Source organism: Leucoraja erinacea, chromosome 12 (assembly GCF_028641065.1).
Source record: "Leucoraja erinacea ecotype New England chromosome 12, Leri_hhj_1, whole genome shotgun sequence".
Taxonomy (NCBI): domain Eukaryota; kingdom Metazoa; phylum Chordata; class Chondrichthyes; order Rajiformes; family Rajidae; genus Leucoraja; species Leucoraja erinaceus.
The window spans coordinates 2481331-2503364 of record NC_073388.1 but is presented as its reverse complement, the minus strand read 5'-3'; the positions used below and the strand labels follow the sequence as shown (position 1 = coordinate 2503364).

General features: G+C 42.5%; 1 protein-coding gene across 1 annotated transcript in view; it reads left to right on the top strand.

Moving 5' to 3' along the window:
* Positions 1-21706, top strand: part of LOC129701993 (sodium- and chloride-dependent neutral and basic amino acid transporter B(0+)-like) — a 34683-nt gene extending 12977 nt beyond the window's left edge. Inside the window, exons 7-14 of the mRNA XM_055643456.1 lie at positions 6539-6679; positions 8651-8879; positions 9045-9170; positions 10360-10478; positions 11351-11450; positions 15103-15212; positions 15302-15472; positions 19482-21706. Of these exons, the coding sequence (XP_055499431.1) occupies positions 6539-6679; positions 8651-8879; positions 9045-9170; positions 10360-10478; positions 11351-11450; positions 15103-15212; positions 15302-15472; positions 19482-19592 (1107 nt within the window). The 3' untranslated portion in view covers positions 19593-21706. The remainder of the gene's footprint in view (positions 1-6538; positions 6680-8650; positions 8880-9044; positions 9171-10359; positions 10479-11350; positions 11451-15102; positions 15213-15301; positions 15473-19481) is intronic.
* Positions 21707-22034: the final 328 nt, after the last annotated feature.

Genomic DNA, 22034 nt, shown 5'->3' with positions numbered 1-22034 from the left:
AGAGTGACACGGAGAATTCAGAAACTAAGGTCCTGAACTTGAATAAAGGAGACTTTGATGGTATGAGACGGGAAGTGGCTAGGATAGACAGGCAAATTAAACTTAAAGGGTTGATAGTGGATTTGCAATGGCGAAGATTTAAAGAAATCTCCAGATATTGTTCATTCCTGTCTGACGAAAAAATATAACTGGGTAGGTGGCTCAACTGTGGCTGACGAGGGAAACCAGGATAGTTTTAAAGCCAAGGAAGAGGCATATAAATCGGTCAGAAGAAGCGGCAAACCTGAGGACGGAAGACATTCAGAACTCAACAGAGGAGGACAAAGGGCTAATTAAATTGGGGGAAAAGAGCAAGAAAGAAAGTTTGTGTGGAATCTAAAAAATGATTAAAAGTTTTTTTTAGTTATGTAAAAAGGGAAAAAATAGTGAAGCTGAATGTAGGTCCCTTGCAATCAGAGACAAGTGAATTGATATTGGGAAACAATGAAATGGCAGAACAGTTAAATGAGTACTTTGGTTCTGTCTTCACTAAGAAGGACACAAACAATCTCCAGGAAATACAAGAGGACCGAGCATCTAGTGGGAGGGAGGAACTGAAGGGAATCCATATTAGTCAGAAAATGGTGTTCGGTAAAATGTTGGGACTGAAGGCAGATAAATGCCCTGCGCCTGATGGTCTCCATCCCAGAGTACTCAAGGAGGTGCCTTAATAATTGACTCGAGCATCTTCCCCACTACCGATGTAAGGCTAACTGGTCTATAATTCCGTTTTCTCTCTCCTCTTCTTAAAAAGCAGAGTTGCATTGGTTACGTTCCAGTCCATAGGAACTGATCCAGAGTCTATCGAACATTGGAAAATGATCACCAATGCATCCATGATTTTTCGGGCCACCTCCTTGAGTACTCTTGGATGCAGACCATCAGGCCCTGGGGATTTCTCTGCCTTCAGTCCCAATAGTTTACACAACACTGTTTACTGATAAATGTGAATTTCCTTCAGTTCCTCTGTCACTGGATCCTCGGTCCCCTAGTATTTCTGGGAGATTGTTTGTGTCTTCCTTTGTGAAGACAGAACCAAAGTCCCACATAGGAGATTAGTGGGCAAAATTAGGACACATGGTATTGGGAGGTAGAGGGCTGACATGGATAGAAAATTGGTTGGCAGACAGGAAACAAAGAGTAGGGATTAACAGGTCCTTTTCAGAATGGCAGGCAGTGACTCGTGGGTTACTGCAAGGCTCGGTGCTGGGACCGCGGCTATTTACAATATACATCAATAATTTAGATGAAGGGATTCAAAGTAACATTAGCAAATTTGCAGATGACACAACGCTGAGTGGCAGTGTGAACTGTGAGGAGGATGCTATGAGAATGCAGGGCGACTTGGACAGGTTGGTTGAGTGGGCAGATGCAGTTTAATGTGGATAAATGTGAGTTTATCCACTTTGGTAGCAAAAACAGGAAGGCAGATTACTATCTAAATGGTGTCAAGTTGGGAAAAGGGGAAGTACAATAGGATCTGGGGCTCCTTGTTCATCAGAACATGAAAGTAAGCATGCTGGTACAGCAGGCAGTGAAGAAAGCAAATGTCATGTTGGTCTTTATAGGAGTTGAGTATAGGAGCAAAGAGGTCCTTCTGCAGTTGTACAGGGCCCTAGTGAGACAACACCTGGAGTATTGTGTGCAGTTTTGGTCCCCTAATTTGAGGAAGGACATTCTTGCTATTGAGGGAGTGCAGCGTAGGTTTACAAGGTTAATACCCAGGATGGCTGGACTGTCATATGCTGAGAGAATGGAGTGGCTGGGCTTGTATACACTGGGGTTTAGAAAGATGAGAGGGGATCTTATTGAAACATATAAGATTGTTAAGGGTTTGGGCATGCTAGAGGCAGGAAACTTGTTCCTGATGTTGAGGGAGTTTAGAACCAGGGGCCACAGTTTAAGAATAACTGGTAAGCCATTTAGAATGGAGATGAGGAAAGACATTTTCTCACAGAGAGTTGTGAGTCTGTGGAATTCTCTGCCTCAGAGGGCGGTGGGGGGCGGTTCTCTGGATACTTTCAAGAGAGAGCTAGAATATGGGGGAAGGCAGGACTGGAGTACTGATTGGGGATGATGAGCCATGATCACATTGAATGGTGGTGCTGGGTTGAAGGTCCGAGTGGCCTACTCCTGCACCTATTGTCTATTGTCTCCTCATTTAACTGTTCTGCTATTTCCTTGTTCCCCATTATAAATTCACCTCTCAGATTGTAAGGGATCCACATTTGTCTTCACTAATCTTTTCATTTTTACATATCTAAAGAAGCTTTTACAGTCAGTTTTTATATTCCCTGCAAGCTTCCTATCATGCTCTTTTCCCCCCTCTAATTTAACCCTTTTGTCTTCCTCTGTTGAGTTTTTAATTTCTCCCAGTCCTCTGGTTTACTGCTTCCTCTGGCCAATGTATACCCCTACCCTTCATTTCCTTTGTTAGCCACGGTTGAGCTGCCTTCCCTTAGTTATTTTTTCGCCAGACAGGGATGAACAATTTTTGGGGTTCATTCATGTGGTCTTTAAATCGGGTCCAGGATGGTGGGCGGTAGAAGGTCAGTCTTCTGTCAGTGGTGGGAAAGATGCTCGAGTTGATTATTAAAGATCTCATAGCAGCGCATTTGGAAGGCAGTGACAGGACCGGTCCAAGTTAGCATGGATTTATGAAGGGGATATCACGCTTGACTAATCTCCAGGACATTTGTGCGAATGTTACAAGTAGAATGTATATAGAAACATAGAAAATAGGTGCAGGAGTAGGCCATTCTGCCCTCGAGCCTGCACCGCCATTCAATATGATCATGACTGATCATCCAACTCGGTATCCTGTACCTGCCTTCTCTCCATTCCCACCACTTGATCCCTTTAGCCACAAGGGCTACATCTAACTCTCTCTTAAATATAGCCAATGAACCGGCCTCACTACCTTATGTGGCAGAAAATTCCAGAGATTCACCACTCTCTGTGTGAAAAATGTTCTTCTCATCTCGGTCCTAAAAGTCTTCCCCCCTTATCCTTAAACTGTGACCCCTTGTTCTGGACTTCCCCAACATCGGAACAATCTTCCCCATTATCCCTCTCCCTCCCTTTTTAAAAAGTGGGGTTACATTAGCCACCCTCCAATCCTCAGGAACCACTCCAGAATCTAAAGAGTTTTGAAAAATTATCACTAATGCATCCACTATTTCTGGGGCTACTTCCTTAAGTACTCTGGGATGCAGCCTATCTGGCCCTGGGGATTTATCGGCCTTTAATCCATTCAATTTACCTAACACCACTTCCCGGCTAACCTGGATTTCAATCAGTTCCCCCATCTCATTTGACCCCCAGTCCCCTGCTATTTCCGGCAGATTATTTATGTCTTCCTTAGTGAAGACAGAACCAAAGTAGTTATTCAATTGGTCTGCCATGTCCTTGTTCCCCATGATCAATTCACCCGTTTCTGACTGCAAGGGACCTACATTTGTTTTAACTAATCTTTTTCTCTTCACATATCTATAAAAGCTTTTGCAGTCAGTTTTTATGTTCCCTGCCAGTTTTCTTTCATAATCTATTTTCGCTTTCCTAATTAAGCCCTTTGTCCTCCTCTGCTGGACTGCAATTTTCTCCCAGTCCTCTGGTAGGTTGCTTTGTCTGGCTAATTTGTATGCTTCACCTTTTGTTTTGATACTATCCCTGATTTCCCTTGTTATCCACAGATGCACCACCTTCTCTGATTTATTATTTTGCCAAACTGGGATGAACAATTGTTGTTGTTAATCCATGCAGTCTTTAAATGCATTCCATTGCTTCTCCACCTTCAACCCTTTAAGAATCAATTGCCAGTCTAACTTGGCCAATTCACGTTCCATACCCTCAAAGTTACCTTTCTTTAGGTTCAGGACCTTTGTTTCTGAATTAACGATGTCACTCTCCATCCTAATGAAGAACTCAACCATATTATGGTCACTCTTGCGCAAGGGGCCACGTACAACAAGATTGCTAACTAACCCTTCCTCATTACTCAATACCCAGTCTAGAATAGCCTGCTCTCTCGTTGGTTCCTCTACATGTTGGTTTAGAAAACTATCCCGCATACATTCCATGAAATCCTCTTCCTCAGCACCCCTGCCAATTTGATTCACCCAATCAATATGTAAGTCGCCCATTATAACTGTTTTACCTTTGTTGCACGCATTTCTAATTCCCTATTTGATGCCATCCCCAACTCCACTATTACTGTTAGGTGGCCTGTACACAACTCCCACTAGCATTTTCTGCCCCTTAGTGTTTCGCAGTTCTACCCATATCGATTCCACATCCTCCAAGCTAATATCCTTCCTTTCTATTGTGTTAATCTCCTCTCTACCCAGCAACGCTACCCCACCTCCTTCTCCTTTTCTGTCTATCCCTCCTGAATAGTGAATATCCCTGGATGTTCAGCTCCCAGCCTTGGTCACCCTGGAGCCATGTCTCGGTGATCTCAACTATATCATAGTCATTAATAGCTATCTGCACATTCAACTCATCCACCTTATTACGAATGCTCCTTACATTGAGACATAACGCCTTCAGGCTTGTTTTTACAGCACTCTTACCCCTTATACAATTATGTTGAAAAGTGGTCCTTTTTGATTTTTGCCCTGGATTTGTCTGCCTGCCACTTTTACTTTTCTCCTTGCTACCTATTGCTTCTACCCTCATTTTACACCCCTCTGCCTCTCTGCTCATGCTCCCATCCCCCTGCCACGTTACTTTAAATCCTCCCCAACAGCACTAGCAAACACTCCCCCAAGGACCTGTGTTCAAGAAGGAACTGCAGATGCTGGAAGATCGAAGGTACACAAAATTGCTGGAGAAACTCAGCGGGTGCAGCAGCATCTATGGAGCGAAGAAAATAGGCGACGTTTCGGGCTGAAACCCTTCTTCAGACTGATGGGGGGTGGGAGGGGAGAAGGAAGGAAAAAGGGGAGGAGGAGGAGCCCGAGGGTGGGGGGATGGGAGGAGACAGCTCGAGGGTTAAGGAAGGGGATGAGACAGCAAGGGCTAGCAAAATTGGGAGAGTTCAACATTCATGCCATCAGGATGCAAGCTGCCCAGGCGGAATATGAGGTGCTGTTCCACCAATTTCCGGTGTTGCTCACACTGGCAATGGAGGAGACCCAGGACAGAGAGGTCGGATTGGGAATGGGAGGGGGAGTTGAAGTGCTCCCCAAGGACGTTGGTTCCATTCCAGCCCAGGTGCAGACCGTCCTGTTTGTACTGGTCCCACCTCCCCCAGAATTGGTTCCAATGCCCTAGAAATTTGAATCCCTCCCCCTTGCACCATTTTTCAAACCATGTATTCATCTGCAATATCCTCCTATTTTTCTACTCTGACTAGCACATGGCACTGGTAGTAATCCAGAGATTATTACCTTTGAGGTCCTACTTTTAAGTTTATCTCCTAGCTCCCTAAATTCACCTAGTAGGACCTCATCCCATTTTTTACCCATATTGTTGGTGCCAATGTGCACCACGACAACTGGCTGTTCACCCTCCCCTTCTAGAATGTTCTGCAGCCGCTCAGTGACATCCCTGACCCTTGCACCAGGGAGGCTGCATACCATCCCGGAGTCTCGTTTGCGGCTGCAGAAATGCCTATCTATTCGCCTTACAATTGAATCCCCTATTACTATAGCCCTTCCACTCTTTTCCCTCCCCTCCTGTGCCGCAGAGCCACCCACGGTGCCATGAACTTGGCTGCTGCTGCCTTCCCCTGATGAGCCATGTCCCCCAACATTATACAAAATGGTATATCTGTTTAGGAGGGAGATGACCGCAGGGGACTCCTGCACTACCTGCCTAATGTTATGCTGGCTATTGGCCACCCGTTCCCTTTCTGTCCGCTTAACGTTTACCTGCGGTATGGCCAACACACTGTACGTGCTATTCACGACTTTCTCAGCATCGTGGATGCTCCAGTATGAATCCAACCACAGCTCCAATCATTCAATGCGGTCTGCCAGGAGCTGCAGCTGGACACACATCCTGCTCATGCAGTCACCAGGGACACCAACCATATCCCTGATCTCCCACATGCTGCAGGATGAGCAAACCATAATGTGGTTAATGTGGTGTATTTGGACTTTCAAAAAGCCTTTGATAAGGTCCCACACAAGAGATTAGTGTGCAAAATTAGAGCTCCCAGCCTTGGCCATCCTGGAGTCATGTCTCCGTAACCCGAATTCTATCATATCCGTTAACAACTGTAGATTATATGGTATAGGTTTAAGATGAGAAGGGCAAAGTTTAAACGAGATGTGCAGGGCAAGATTTCTTTTACGCAGAGCAAAGGAGAAAAATCAATCACATGCAGACAGATGAGTTTATCTTGGCATCGTGTTCAGTATAGATATTGTGGCCAACGAGCCCATTCCTGTGTTATATTTTCTATGTTCTATGTCATTTTTGCTTCAATTGGATTGAGTGGTGTAGATGTTGTCCAACAACACAGGACAATCTAACAATCCCTCTCCCTGACCAGGTGGTTTATTTCACCGCAACATTCCCGTATGTGGTTCTGACTGTACTTCTGATCCGAGGACTGACCCTGGAGGGAGCCTGGAAAGGGATTGAATTCTACATTGGAAGCCAGTCGGACTTCTCAAAGCTGGCTGATGCTGAGGTAAATCACTGAATGACCCATCAAGTTCTAGATGTGCTTTTATTGTATGAACTATTTCTTTCTTCCCTTCATTGATTGTGCTGAACGTTATTTGGGAATTGGTGCTCATGTGTGAGATCTAATTCCAGTTGCTTCTGTCGCGCTGCAAAAAGATTTGGCCCGACTTTGTGATGAATTATGTGAGCAGGGAAGGATGTGATGAAGTCGGAAGCATTTAGACTCCATGGTATGAAGTGGGAATTGAAGGTGTAGAATAGATCTGTATGGAACATTTGGAAAGGAGGAATGAAATAAAACTTTAGACTTCACTTTAGACTTTAGAGATACAGTGCGGAAACAGGCCCTTTAGCCCCCCCGTGTCCACGCCGACCAGTGATCACCCCGTACACCAGCAGAAACCTACATACTAGGGACAATTTACAATTTTACTGAAGAAAATTAACCTACAAATATGTACATCTCTGGGATGTGGGAGGAAACTGGAGCACCCGGAGAAAATCCATGTGGTCACAGGGAGAATGTACAAACTCTCTAGAGACAGCATCCGTTGTCAGAATTGAACCCGGGTCTCTGGTCCTGTAAGGCAGCAACTCTATTGCTGCGTGACTGCCATTTCTTTTGACGAAATGGAATTTTGAACAATGGTTGCTTTAGAGTTGTGTTTAGTTTATTGTCAAATGTACCGATGTACAGTGAAAGGCTTTTGTTGCGTGCTAACCTGAGCTGAGAGACAATGCATGATGGGAATTGAGCTATCCAGTGTACAGATACAGTATAAAGGAAATAATGTTTAATGCAAGGCAATGCTGCCAGTAATGTCCAATCAAAGATAGTTGCCAATCAGGTAGATAGAAATACTCAATCTGAAGAAAGGTTTCAGCCCGAAACGTTGCCCCTTTCCTTCGCTCCATAGATGCTGCTACACCCGCTGAGTTTCTCCAGCTTTTTTTGTGTACCTTCGATTTTCCAGCATCTGCAGTTCCTTCTTAAACAGATAGAAATACAGGAACTACTCTCTAGTTGTTGGTTCAGTTGCCTGATGTGAGACGAGGGAGTGGCCAGGGTGTGACTCATAGACAATAGGTGCAGTAGGGCATTTGGCCCCTCGTGTCAGCACCGCTATTCAATGTGATCATGGCTGATCGTCCACAATCAATACCTCGTCCTTGATTATGCAGGTGGTCTTGCCGAGGCAGCATGAGGTATAAAATGAGTCAATGGAAGGGAGGTTGGTTTGTGTGATGGCCTGGGCTAAGGCCTGCAATTCTCTGCAATTTATTGCGGACTTGGATGGAGCCGTTCCCAAACTATACTGTGATGCATCCTGATAAAATGCTTTGTATGGCACATGTGTAGAAGTTGGTGAGAGTTGTTGGGGACGTGCTGAACTTCCTAAGCCTTCTAAGGAAGTGGAGCTCAGTAAACAATGTATATTCCTGTTTACTTCAGATCCATCAGTGAAGTTTATGGTAATTATCTATGTCTGGGTCATTTTAACCTTTACCATTTGTGGATATGAAAGTTATGACACAATATTGCTAGATGCTGAAATGTTATACTCTAATTTGTTTGTTTTTGTTGGGTGTATCTTGGGGTAAATAACTTCTCTTTCAAGTTTTGGAGGCTGAGGGAACATGTGATCAGTGTATATAAAATGTTGCGAGGCATAGACAGGGTAGACAGTCAGAACCTTTACCAGAGGGCATGGCTGCAAGGTGAGAGGACCAGAGTGGTGAGTGTCTGCAATGTTCTGCCTGGGCAGGGATGGTGGTGGAAGTAGATACGATGGTGGTGTTTAAAAGACTTCTACATGGGTACATGGATATGTAGGAAATGGGGGGATATTGATCATGTGCAGGTGGATGTGATTAGTTTAGCTTGATGCTGACGTGTGCAGTTAATTAAATTTTTGTTCTTTGTGCGGTTGAATGAGTTTTGCAATGCTAACTAATTTTACCATCTGTGCACCAGGTCTGGAAAGATGCAGCAACACAGATTATTTATTCGCTTGCACTGGGTACCGGCAGTCTAATAACCCTATCATCCTACAACAAATTCCACAACAACTGTTACAGAGACACCATCATTGTCTGTGTGGTGAACGGTGCCACGAGTGTGTTTGCTGGATTTGCCATCTTCTCCGTCCTGGGACACATGGCTCACGTACAGGACAAGCCTGTTTCAGAGGTCGCTCAGTCAGGTAATGCAAATTCAGCGAAGATCACCCAGGTATGGCCCTCGTTCTGAAACCAATCCGAGGGCTTGAGTAACAGAGATGGGACGTTCTAAAATTATGCTTTCAGTATCAGTCAGAGAGAGATTCTCTCAATATTTAATGGACCATTTCCATTGTTTCACTGTTCAGGTTTCGGTTTGGTTTTCATTGCCTACCCAGAGGCTCTTGCGCAGTTACCATGGGCTCCTCTATGGTCTGTTTTATTTTTCTTCATGCTGATCACGCTGGGACTCGACAGTCAGTTTGCAACTGTGGGTAAGAGGCATGTACTTCACTGAGCCAGTGGTTTTCTGGCTTTGCAAAGGTCTGATATTGTTGATTGGAAGCAGAAAAGTGAAGAGGTACTGTGAATGATGCTGGTGGATGAATGATGGGCCAATAATCTCTTTTGCCCACCACCATCAAGACACAAACCCATTTAAGACTTTAACAGCCACCCCTAGCTGGAGAATCTGTCACAATGATTTTGGGCTTTGGAGATCAAATAATGAGTATATCAACTCCCTGGGTTATAGAAGACCTGATTTATAGACGTTTGAATTTACACAAATGTTAAAGCATTTTTGAAGACAGAAACATCAGTGACAGAAATGCAAACATCTTCACAAGTTATGGAATGGTAGTAGCAGCTGGTCCATTTAACAGATAACTTGTCTTCAAAATAAAGGGATATATAGCAAGCAAGTGGATGTGGCACATTCTGATTTTGTACCATTGTAACTTTACAGGGGAAGACAATAAATAAATGTTAATCAATCATTGAAACTGCTGGTTTCAGACTTTTGGAAAATTCAGTTAACGGATGTTCTCAAGAACAGATCCCTTAAATAACACTTACTCAAGAACAGAAACCACATGACAGCTCATCTTGGTTTGTGACACTTTTAGTTCTGCAGTGGGGACAGGATGAATGGAACCAGGAGTAGTTTGAAGTATCATTATATTAACTGAGGAAGAGAAGAATTATGCTCAGATAAAACAGGAAGCATTGATAAACATGTTTGGGAAAACCAGCTTCTACCAGTTCTTTGCTAGTCCTTGTTCATTCTTGGACTCAAACCACAGTTTCCACAATGCCAGCCTCAAGCAAGCAGCATAGGAGCTTCCTCATGTGGAGTGAGCAAGACTGATGCATGAAGATCCAGCGTTAAAGCAGGAATCTGAGTTTACATTTAGTGGCTAGAGTGGTTTGGAAGCATGCTTAGATCATATGTTTTTAGATCAATCTTCAATATTTAATTAAGGAACACTATTTATATTAGGAGGGCCACAGGTAACACTATGAGATCAGTTTCTCTGGTTCCGAATCAAAATTGCATTAGAACCAATTTGCCCCTCATAATACAAATAATGAGCACTAATTCATCGATTACATTATATCCAATTTGTGTCATGTGTTACAAACAATTAATCAGTCTTCTCATTTTATACTTTCTTTCATCAGAAACAAACATAACAATTCTGCTGGACATGTTCCCTTCATCTCTTCGGACAAAGCGCCTTTCTTTGACGATAGCCATTTGTTTGTCATTCTATGTCCTTGGCCTTGTATATGTAACACAGGTATGTTTTCTCCATGATCATTTAAACGCTAAAGAACAAGTAGCCAAAACTAGGTGGGTTTGGATTTGATGGGTTGGATTTGAAAGACGAGCCCCATAGAATTTTACCCCACCACCATTGTGACACGTTGAGTGGGGACAGGGAACCATCTGCCCCATGAAGTGATCCACTTTACACCACTCAATCTGTCAATGCCTCGTGATGTGTCCATCCGTCCCCATAATTTACCCCAAGCCCAGCTCTGACAATCCCTCCGGATGCATCCATCCAAACTCCTAGTGTCAGCTCCCTGATTCCCCTCAGGACTGAACTGAGTCTTTGTTCAATCCCTCACCCCCACTGTCAGCCCACATCTCCCCTGTGACCTCACCAATGACCCTTTGGACAGGGTGCAGAGGAGGTTTACCAGGATTCTGCCTCGATTAGAAGGTTTCAGCTGCAGGGAGTTGGATTACTTTCTCTGGAACGTCAGAGGTTAAGGGGAGACTTGATAGAAGTATATAAAATAATGAGAGGCACAGATAAGGTAGACATTCAGAACCTTTCTCCCATGGTGGACATCTCCAACACTGGAGGGCACAGCTATAAAATGAAAGGGGGAAAGTTTAATGTGAATGTGGGGGGCAAGTTTTGTTTTACACAGAGGGTGATGGGACCTGGAACAATTTGTCAGGGGTGACAGTGGCGACAGATGATAATGGTGTTTAAGAGGCTTTTAGATAGTCACAGGGAATATAGGAATATGGATCATGTGTAGGCAGGTGAGGCCAGTCCAGCTAGGCATCATGTTTAGCACAAATATTGTGGGCCAAAGTGCCCGTTCCTGTACTGTACTTGCCTATCTATGTATCAAATTTCACGTTTAATTTTAGGCTGGGATTTACTGGATCAACTTACTTGATCATTTCTGTGCCGGGTGGATTCTCATTACAGTGGCTCTTCTGGAACTCATCGGCCTGGGCTGGATCTATGGTAGGTGTGCCGAGACAACATGGGAAACGACAAAACAAAAACAAAGTAATTTGTCTGAAAAAAAACAAGAAGAGCATCATTGAGTTTCTTCAAAGGAAACAAAGTTACTAGGGTGATGTTGAATGGTTCAGTGCTACTTTATTGTGGGGAAAAAAGAGTAACTTACCAGGGCAGGCAGCATCCCTGGAGAACATGAACGTTTCGGGTCTGGACCCTTCCTCATACTGATTATAGGGGGAGGGGGGAAAGCTGGAAGTGAGGGGGGGGCAAGCTGGAAGAAAGGAGGGGCAGGAGATCCATTTTTGAGACATGCTCCTCAGTGCAGTGAAATTCCTTTTTTTGCTTACAATTCAATAAAAATCTTACTATACATAGCACAATCATACTTAATCAAGAGAATGTGCATAGTAGATTACACAGAGACAGTACACGCGATGTGAATCAACTCAACTTCATCTACAGAATGCAAGTATTGTCCTCAACCGCAAAGGCCTTTCGCCATTTCATTCCATATTCACAAGACACAGTAGATCTTCTGCGTCCTTTGCTCATGACCCCTTGTATTGCTGAGGTACTGGATATTTTTACTGAAGCATTTGCTGCTAATTGATTTCTGGTCACATAGACCAAACAAAGATATGGTGAATACAGAGTCTTTTACCAATAGTTGAGGAAACGAGAATCAGAAGACATATAGAAAGGAAGGACATTCGCAATAGAAAGGAAGGACATTAGCTTTGAGTATGTAGAATCGATATGGGTAGAGCTGCGAAACACTAAGGGGCAGAAAACGCTAGTGGGAGTTGTGTACAGGCCACCTAACAGTAGTAGTGGAGTTGGGGATGGCATCAAACAGGAAATTAGAAATGCGTGCAACAAAGGTAAAACAGTTATAATGGGTGACTTCAATCTACATATAGATTGGGTGAATCAAATTGGCAAGGGTGCTGAGGAAGAGGATTTCTTGGAATGTATGCGGGATAGTTTTCTAAACCACCATGTAGAGGAACCAACGAGAGAGCAGGCTATTCTAGACTGGGTATTGAGTAATGAGGAAGGGTTAGTTAGCAGTCTTGTTGTGCGAGGCCCCTTGGGCTAGAGTGACCATAATATGGTTGAGTTCTTCATTAGGATGGAGAGTGACATTGTTAATTCAGAAACAAGGGTCCTGAACTTAAAGAAAGGTAACTTTCAGGGTATGAGATGTGAATTGGCCAAGATAGACTGGCGATTGATTCTTAATGGGTTGATGGTGGATATGCAATGGAAGGCATTTAAAGACTGCATGGATGAACTACAACAATTGTTCATCCCAGTTTGGCAAAAAAATTAATCAGGAAGGTAGTGCATCCGTGGATAACAAGGGAAATCAGGGATAGTATCAAAACAAAAGATGAAGCATACAAATTAGCCAGAAAAAGCCGCCTACCATAGGACTGGGAGAAATTCAGAGACCAGCAGAGGAGGACAAATGGCTTAATTAGGAAAGGGAAAATAGATTATGAAAGAAAACTGGCAGGGAACATAAAAACTGACTGCAAAAGCTTTTATAGATATGTGAAGAGAAAAAGATTAGTTAAATGTAGGTCCCTTGCAGTCAGAAACGGGTGAATTGATCATGGGGAACAAGGACATGGCAGACCAATTGAATAACTACTTTGGTTCTGTCTTCACTAAGGAAGACATAAATAATCTGCCGGAAATAGCAGGGGACCAGGGGTCAAATGAGATGGAGGAACTGATTGAAATCCAGGTTAGCCGGGAAGTGGTGTTAGGTAAATTGAATGGATTAAAGGCCGATAAATCCCCAGGGCCAGATAGGCTGCATCCCAGAGTACTTAAGGAAGTAGCCCCAGAAATAGTGGATGCATTAGCGATAATTTTTCAAAACTCTTTAGATTCTGGAGTGGTTCCTGAGGATTGGAGGGTAGCTAATGTAACCCCACTTTTTAAAAAGGGAGGGAGAGGGAAAACGGGGAATTACAGACCAGTTAGTCTAACGTCGGTAGCGGGGAAACTGCTAGAATCAGTTATTAAAGATGGGATAGCAGCACATTTGGAAAGTGGTGAAATCATTGGACAAAGTCAGCATGGATTTATGAAAGGTAAATCATGTCTGACGATTAAGGGAGAACCAGTGGATGTGTTATATCTGGACTTTCAGAAGGCATTCGACAAGGTCCCACATAAGAGATTAGTATACAAACTTAAAGCACATGGTATTGGGGGTTCAGTATTGATGTGGATAGAGAACCGGTTGGCAGACAGGAAGCAGAGTAGGAGTGAACGGGTCCTTTTCACAATGGCAGGCAGTGACTAGTGGGGTACCGCAAGGCTCAGTTCTGGGACCCCAGCTATTTACGATATATATTAATGATTTGGACGAGGGAATTGAATGCAACATCTCCAAGTTTGCAGATGACACGAAGCTGGGGGGCAATGTTAGCTGTGAGGAGGATGCTAGGAGGCTGCAAGGTGACTTGGATAGGCTGGGTGAGTGGGCAAATGCATGGCAGATGCAGTATAATGTGGATAAATGTGAGTTTATCCACTTTGGTGGCAAAAACAGGAAAGTAGATTATTATCTGAATGGTGGCCGTTTAGGAAAGGCGGAGATGCAACGAGACCTGGGTGTCATGGTACACCAGTCATTAAAAGTAGGCAAGCAGGTGCAGCAGGCAGTGAAGAAGGCGAATGGTATGTTAGCATTTATAACAAAAGGATTTGAGTATAGGAGCAGGGAGGTTCTACTGCAGTTGTACAGGATCTTGGTGAGACCACACCTGGAGTATTGCGTACAGTTTTGGTCTCCTAATCTGAGGAAAGACATTCTTGCCATAGAGGGAGTACAGAGAAGGTTCACCAGACTGATTCCTGGGATGTCAGGACTTTCATATGAAGAAAGACTGGATAGACTCGGTTTGCACACGCTAGAATTTAGATGATTGAGGGGGGATCTTATAGAAACTTGCAAAATTCTTAAGGGGTTGGACAGGCTAGATGCAGGAAGATTGTTCCCGATGTTGGGGAAGTCCAGAACAAGGGGTCACAGTTTAAGGATAAGGGGGAAATCTTTTAGGACCGAGATGAGGACATTTTTTTCACACAGAGAGTGGTGAATCTTTGGAATTCTCTGCCGCAGAAGGTAGTTGAGGCCAGTTCATTGGCTATATTTAAGAGGGAGATAGATGTGGCCCTTGTGGCTAAAGGGATCAGGTGGTATGGAGAGAAGGCAGGAACAGGATACTGAGTTGGATGATCAGCCATGATCATATTGAATGGCGGTGCAGGCTCGAAGGGCTGAATGGCCAACTGCTGCACCTATTTTCTATGTTTCTATAAGTTTATGGTGAAAGGGTAAGATTTCTCAATGGGTTAACATTTTCACTCAGAGGATAGTGGGTTTATGGAGCGAACTGCTGGAGGTAGTTGAGACAGGTACTATAACAGCTTTAAAAGACACTTGGACAAATACATGGATAGGAAAGATTTAGAAAATAGGCCAAACGCCGGTAAATGGGACTTGGCTGGCGTGAATGAGTTGGACTGATGGTCTGTTTCCTTTCCATGCTGTACGACTCAATTACTCTAAACTTCCCCTAAAGACAAGATGATACATTATTGAGTATCTCTACATTCCTGCTGTCCACAGGGGTGAACAGATTCATCAGGGACATTGAGACGATGATTGGGGAGAAGGATTGGATGTTCTGGCTGTGGTGGAGAGTGTGCTGGTGTTTTATCTCACCGTGCTTGTTGGTGGTAAGAGTTTAAATCTTTTATTAATGAAAATCACCAATTGTCTAACTCATTGCATCTCTGACATCTTTCTGTGCAATTATTTGAAACAGGTGGTCTTAGCTTGGTCTTTGGTCACATTCACCCCACCAACATACGGACTCATCGAGTACCCCACCTGGGCAATAGCTCTCGGCTGGTGTACAATCATCTTCAGCATTATGTGGATCCCCATCATTGCCATTGTGAAAGTTGTCCAAGCTGAGGGCTCCACATTGTACCAGGTGAGGACACAACTTGGTAAACAGAATATGAAGTATCCTCACTCCTTAACATATCATGTTGCAAGATTCCTGGAAAGTTAGAGATCATAATTGAGACGTTTAGTTTTATTATGGTCACGTACACAGAGAAACGCTTTGTTTTAGACAATAGACAATAGGTGCAGGAGTAGGCCATTCGGCCCTTCATAGAAACATAGAAACATAGAAATTAGGTGCAGGAGTAGGCCATTCGGCCCTTCGAGCCTGCACCGCCATTTAATATGATCATGGCTGATCATCCAACTCAGTATCCCGTACCTGCCTTCTCTCCATACCCTCTGATCCCCTTGGCCACAAGGGCCACATCTAACTCCCTCTTAAATATAGCCAATGAACTGGCCTCAACTACCCTCTGTGGCAGAGAGTTCCAGAGATTCACCACTCTCTGTGTGAAAAAAGTTCTCCTCATCTCGGTTTTAAAGGATTTCCCCCTTATCCTTAAGCTGTGACCCCTTGTCCTGGACTTCCCCAGCATCGGGAACAATCTTCCTGCATCTAGCCTGTCCAACCCCTTAAGAATTTTGTAACTTTCTATAAGATCCCCTCTCAATCTCCTAAATTCTAGAGAGTATAAACCAAGTCTATCCAGTCTTTCTTCATAAGACAGTCCTGACATCCCAGGAATCAGTCGGGTGAACCTTCTCTGCACTCCCTCTATGGCAATAATGTCCTTCCTCAGATTTGGAGACCAAAACTGCACGCAATACTCCAGGTGTGGTCTCACCAAGACCCTGTACAACTGCAGTAGAACCTCCCTGCTCCTATACTCAAATCCTCTTGCTATGAAAGCCAACATACCATTCGCTTTCTTTACTGCCTGCTGCTTCGAGCCAGCACCATGATTCAATGTGACCATGGCTGATCATCCCCAATCAGTACCCCGTTCCTGTCTTCTCCCCATATTCCCTGAGTCTGCTATCTTTAAGAGGCCTCTCTAACTCTCTCTTGAAAGTATCCAGAGAACCGGCCTCCACCGCCCTCTGAGGCAGAGAATTCCACAGACTCACAACTCTCTGTGAGGAAAAATTGTTTCCTCGTCTCCATGGCTTACCCCTTATTCTTAAACTGTGGCCCCTGGTTGTGGACTCCCCTAACATCGGGAACATGCTTCCTGCCTCTAGCGTGTCCAAACCCTTAATAATCTTATGTTTCAATGAGAGCCTCTCATCCTTCTAAATTCCAGAATGTACAAGCCCAGCCGCTCCATTCTCTCAGCATATGACAGTCCCGCCATCCCGGGAATTAACCTTGTAAACCTGCGCTGCACTCCCTCAATAGCAAGAATGTCCTTTCTCAAATTAGGAGACCAAAACTGCACACAATACTCCAGGTGTGGTCTCACTAGGGTCCGGTTCAATTGCAGAAGGACAACTTTGCTCCTATACTCGACTGCTCTTGTTATAGAGGCCAACATGCCATTTGCTTCCTTCACTGCCTGCTGTACCTGCATGCTTACTTTCATAGACTGATGAACAAGGACTCCCAGATCCCGTTGAACTTCCCCTTTTCCCAACTTGACACCATTTAGATAGTAATCTGCCTTCCTGTTTTTGATACCAAAGTGGATAACCTCACATTTATCCACATTAAACTTTATCTGCCATTCATCTGCCCACTCCCCCAACTTGTCCAAGTCACCCTGCATTCTGATAGCATCCTCCTCACAGTTCACACTGCCACCCAGCTTTGTGTCATCTGCAAATTTGCTAATGTTACTTTGAATCCCTTCATCCAAATCACTGATGTATAATGTAAATAGCTGCGGTCCCAGCACTGAACCTTGCGGTACCCTACTAGTCACTGCCTGCCATTCTGAAAGGGATCCGTTATTCCCTACTGGGATGTCAGGACTTTCATATGAAGAAAGACTGGATAGACTCGGCTTGTACTCGCTAGAATTTAGGAAATTGAGGGGGGGATCTTATAGAAACTTACAAAATTCTTAAGGGGTTGGACAGGTTAGATACAGGAAGATTGTTCCCGATGTTGGGGAAGTCCAGGACAAGTGGTCACAGCTTAAGGATAGAGGGAAATCTTTTAGGACCGAGATGAGAAAAACATTTTTCATGAGTGGTGAATCTCTGGAACTCTCTGCCACAGAAGGTAGTTGAGGCCAGTTCATTGGCTATATTTAAGAGAGAGTTAGATGTGGCCCTTGTGGCTAAATGGATCAGGGGGTATGGAGAGAAGGCAGGTACGGGATATTGAGTTGGATGATCAGCCATGATCATATTGAATGGTGGTGCAGGCTCAAAGGGCCGAATGGCCTACTCCTGCACCTATTTTCTATGTTTCTATGTTTACTCTTTGTTTCCTGTCTGCCAAGCAATTTTCTATCCATGTCAGCACTCTACCCCCAATAACATATGCCCTAATTTTGTCCACTAATCTCCTATGTAGGACTTTATCAAATGCATCCAATCAGATCAGATGTACCATACACAAATACAATCGTCAAGATCATACAATAGGTAGAATGAAGGTGATGATAGAGTGCAGAATATAGTACTCAGCATTGTAGCACGTCAGTTCCATAGACGAAGCCCAAATTCCACAACAGGGTAGAGGTGAATTGGACAGTACCCTAGTTTATGGAAGGACCGTTCAAAAGCATGCAAACAGAGGGCCAGAAGATATTATTGAGACAATAAGATATAAAATCCACTCGGTCCCTCAGGTCCGCACTTCTATTCAACAAGACTGATTTGACTTTCAACTCCCCATCTGATCTCCATCTACACGTCACTGAGTCTTGCTGTAGTAGAGAACTGCAAATATTCACAACCTTCATAGAGATAAACGGTCCTCCTTATCTTCCTCTCATGGTTGAGCCCTTGCCCTGAGACTACATCCCATTGTTCTAGAATCCTCTCTAGGAGGAAAATCCTTACATCATCCACCCTGCCACGTTCCCTTACAATCTTACATACTTTAATGAGATCTCTCATTCTGCCCAACTCCAGCGAATACTAGCCCATTATTCTCCATCCTTCCAGTTACCAATGTGTGGGTTCATCACTGCACCAGCCCAAGGCAAATATAACCTTTGTGAATTAAGGATACCAAAACTAAACAACACTCTTTATGTGTCAGTAAACATGGTATCCCCCTGCTGTGGTGGCTAATCCCTTACCCAAGCCTTCTTTGTGGCTCCAGTTCCCCGCCAGACCGAATACAGATGGAGTTCCCCTGGTCTTCACTTCTCACCCCACCAGACTAGGTATCCAACGTATCATACTCTGACAGTTCTGCCACGTTCAACATAATCCCATCACCAGTCACATTCTATTCCAACCTTTGACTTTTTTCTGCAGAGAACACTCCCTCTGCAACTCCTTGGTTCTCCCTTTCGGGGGGTGAATTTTACCCAGAGTAGAGGAATCAAGAACCAGAGGACATAGGTTTAAGGTGAGAGAGGAAAGATTTAATAAGAACCTGAGGAGCAACCTTTTCACTCGGACGATTGTGTGTGTATTGAATGAGTTTCTTAATACAATACTTAAAAAAAACATTTGAGCAGGTACATGGATGAGGTTAAGAATGATATTGGCCAAACACAGAGAAAAGGGACTAGTATGGATAGGGTATCTCAGTTGGCATGGACAAGTTGAGCAGAAGGGCCTGTTTCCATGCTGTATAAGTCTATAACTATAATTTACAGATCACACAGATTACCCAAACATCTCCTCAAGCTGAACCCACCATCTATCCACGCCTCAGTGACTTATTAAAGCAATGAAATAGTTCTCAACATCTTCTGAGTTCTAAATGTAGTTCAAGGTTTTTCCATTGACTTTCCAGGTCTCTGAGTAACACAAACTCGCATGGATCTTATGTCTTCCACCTCCAAACTTTCAACTCTGTGATCCAGAGCAGATAGTTCCTTGAGTTAAATTTGCTTCACATATTGAGCCTCCTGAACCCATTTAAAGAATTAATTAATGAAATGTGTTTTTTTTCCTTTCCACAGAAGATTTCTGCTGCTTGTGTGTCAGCTCCTGATTGGGGTCCATACTTGGAACAGCACAGAGTGGAAAGATACAGAAATAAGTCAGATTTTGCCGAAGCTCTAACAGTGTGATACCTCTTGCTGCATTTGAGACATGAAAATTTAAGGCAAATTTTCTGTTTGCATTGATCATGAAATTCACATCATAAATTCTTTTTTTTTTTTTTATTTATTTTTGTTAGAAGTAAGTACAATAATGTGGCACCACAGTACCTAATACATTGAGATATTACATTTCATATACAACTTCTTATTTTTAATATAATAATAAAACAGGGGTAAGTAAGAAAAGAATAGAAAAGGAGAGATTGACAGAGTGGTGCGTGAAATAGTAAGATAGCCCGAAAGAAGAAAGACGTAAAAAGAAAGAAGAAGAGGAAGTAAAAAGAGAAAGAGAAAGAGACGAAGTAGAGCAAAAAAAGGAGATTGAATGCGATATACCTATTTAATGTTCCTGGCCACCCGTCACCTGATTCTGAAACATTTTATTTCTAGGATTGTGTTGCACCATATGCTTGTAAGAAGTCGATAAAATGAAACCAAATCACTAAGAATTGGTCTACTTTATCTGCTAGGTGGAGTCGCATTTCTTCAAGAAATGCCGTTTGTGACATATTTGAAATCCACATTTTGAGCGTTGGTGTTGGCGCCCTTTTCCAAAATTTAAGTATGTTTTTTTGTCATTATTAAACCATAATTAAGGAGAGATTTTGAAACATATTTAGTTTATTCCCATCTTCCATTGATCCAAAGATAATCATTTCTGTATTAGGTTCAAGTCTTCTATTAATAGTTTTGTAAAAATTAAAAAAATTTAGTTCCAGAATTTATGAAGTTTTATACAGGAGACAAAAGAGTGTGTTATAGTGGCATTTTCAGATAAGCATTTATCACAGATGGGAGAGATATTTGGATAGATTTTATTCAGTCTAGTTTTCGAGTAGTATAATCTAGGTATGTTGCAAAACCTACCTGAATCGTCGCTGAGAATCTGCCCCATCCCGTGTGCGCGATTTTGGCGCTGTTTAGAGGGGGCGGGTTTAAAACGCGATTTTTACTAGGCTGTTCCAATCGAAGATGTTCAGCCTAGTAAATCATTAACGAAAAATCGCTGATAGACCCCGTCGCAAAAGGTATTATTAGTTTTATAGGCCTCGAATAATAGTTATAATAGTTTTAAAATCACTCTCTCAACCCGCGAACTCTCGCAGCCCCAGGGTTTTATAAAGCAAACAATTAAAGGTATGTACCTTATTTTTACATTAAAAGGGGCTTCTTAAGACCCCTTTATACAAAGTTTACTATAGCGAGTTGTTCATTTTGGGCTCTTTATATCCCGCAGTATTTTTCTGGGCATTTGAGGGCACAAATCCAGCGCAATGTGAATGTTCTAAACCAGCGCGTTCACAGGAACCCACTAGAAAGCTGATTTAAAATGGACTTTAATTCACAGCAATTGAACACTAAATTCCTTCCATTTGGCCTATAAATTGATGTAAATGAGATTTAAAAATCATGTTTTATTGTGAATTATTTGTGAATATTATTTGGACACTTAGGCTATTTAAAAATGTTAATCATTTATTAAGAAATGGATAGATGTTTAGATCTAGTAATTGAAGTTTGAAATTAGCTACAATTGGGTAACTAACTAATTATATGCTTTAATTTCAGGTCATCCAAGTAAGATTATTTTATATTTGTTTCAGAATGCTTCAATCTATGATAACTGAAAATTTCATTCAGCTTTTTTGTTATGTCCATAGAAAATCAATAGGGAACAAGATGCTAATTTCCGAGTATGTAAATGGCCATAATTATTTTATTACTTGAGATATGAAAGTGAATTAGGTGTCAAATTAAACTTCTTTTTATGCTTTATCTGATGGGATAAATTGCAGACTTGATTTTTTAAATCTCAAAATTTTGTAACATTGCTATATAATCTATGTAAGATATTAAATTGAATTAGATTGTGTCTTGCATTAATCGAACATTTATGTATGTATATCATGTATTTTTCCCATGTTTCTTTCAAAATTTTCATCAGTAATTCTCGTTCCCAATCTGCTCTGATTGACTGTCGGTGGTAATTCTATATTTAACATGATATTATATAAATATGATATTAAATTGCTTGAATCTGCCTTAATGTTCATTGCTTCATCTAATAAATCTAGGGTTAGAATTTGATATCCTTGTATGTGTTTTTTCGAATAGTCTCGAATTTGAAGATATTTAAATTATTAGTTACTTTTCAAGTTGTATTTTAATTGTAATTGTTGAAATGATTAAAAAATTCCCATTTCATACATGTCTCCAATCCTTTTAATTCCTAATCTTTCCCAATAGGTATACGGTTTGTCAGTGAGAGATGGTTTAAATGAGGGATTATTAACTATTGGAGAGAAAAGCGATAAGTTTCTTCATTTCAGTTAGTTTTATTTGTTTCCAAATTTGTATTTTGTGGATAATTGGGTTCTTCTTATGTATTGTATTGTTTAATTTTATCGG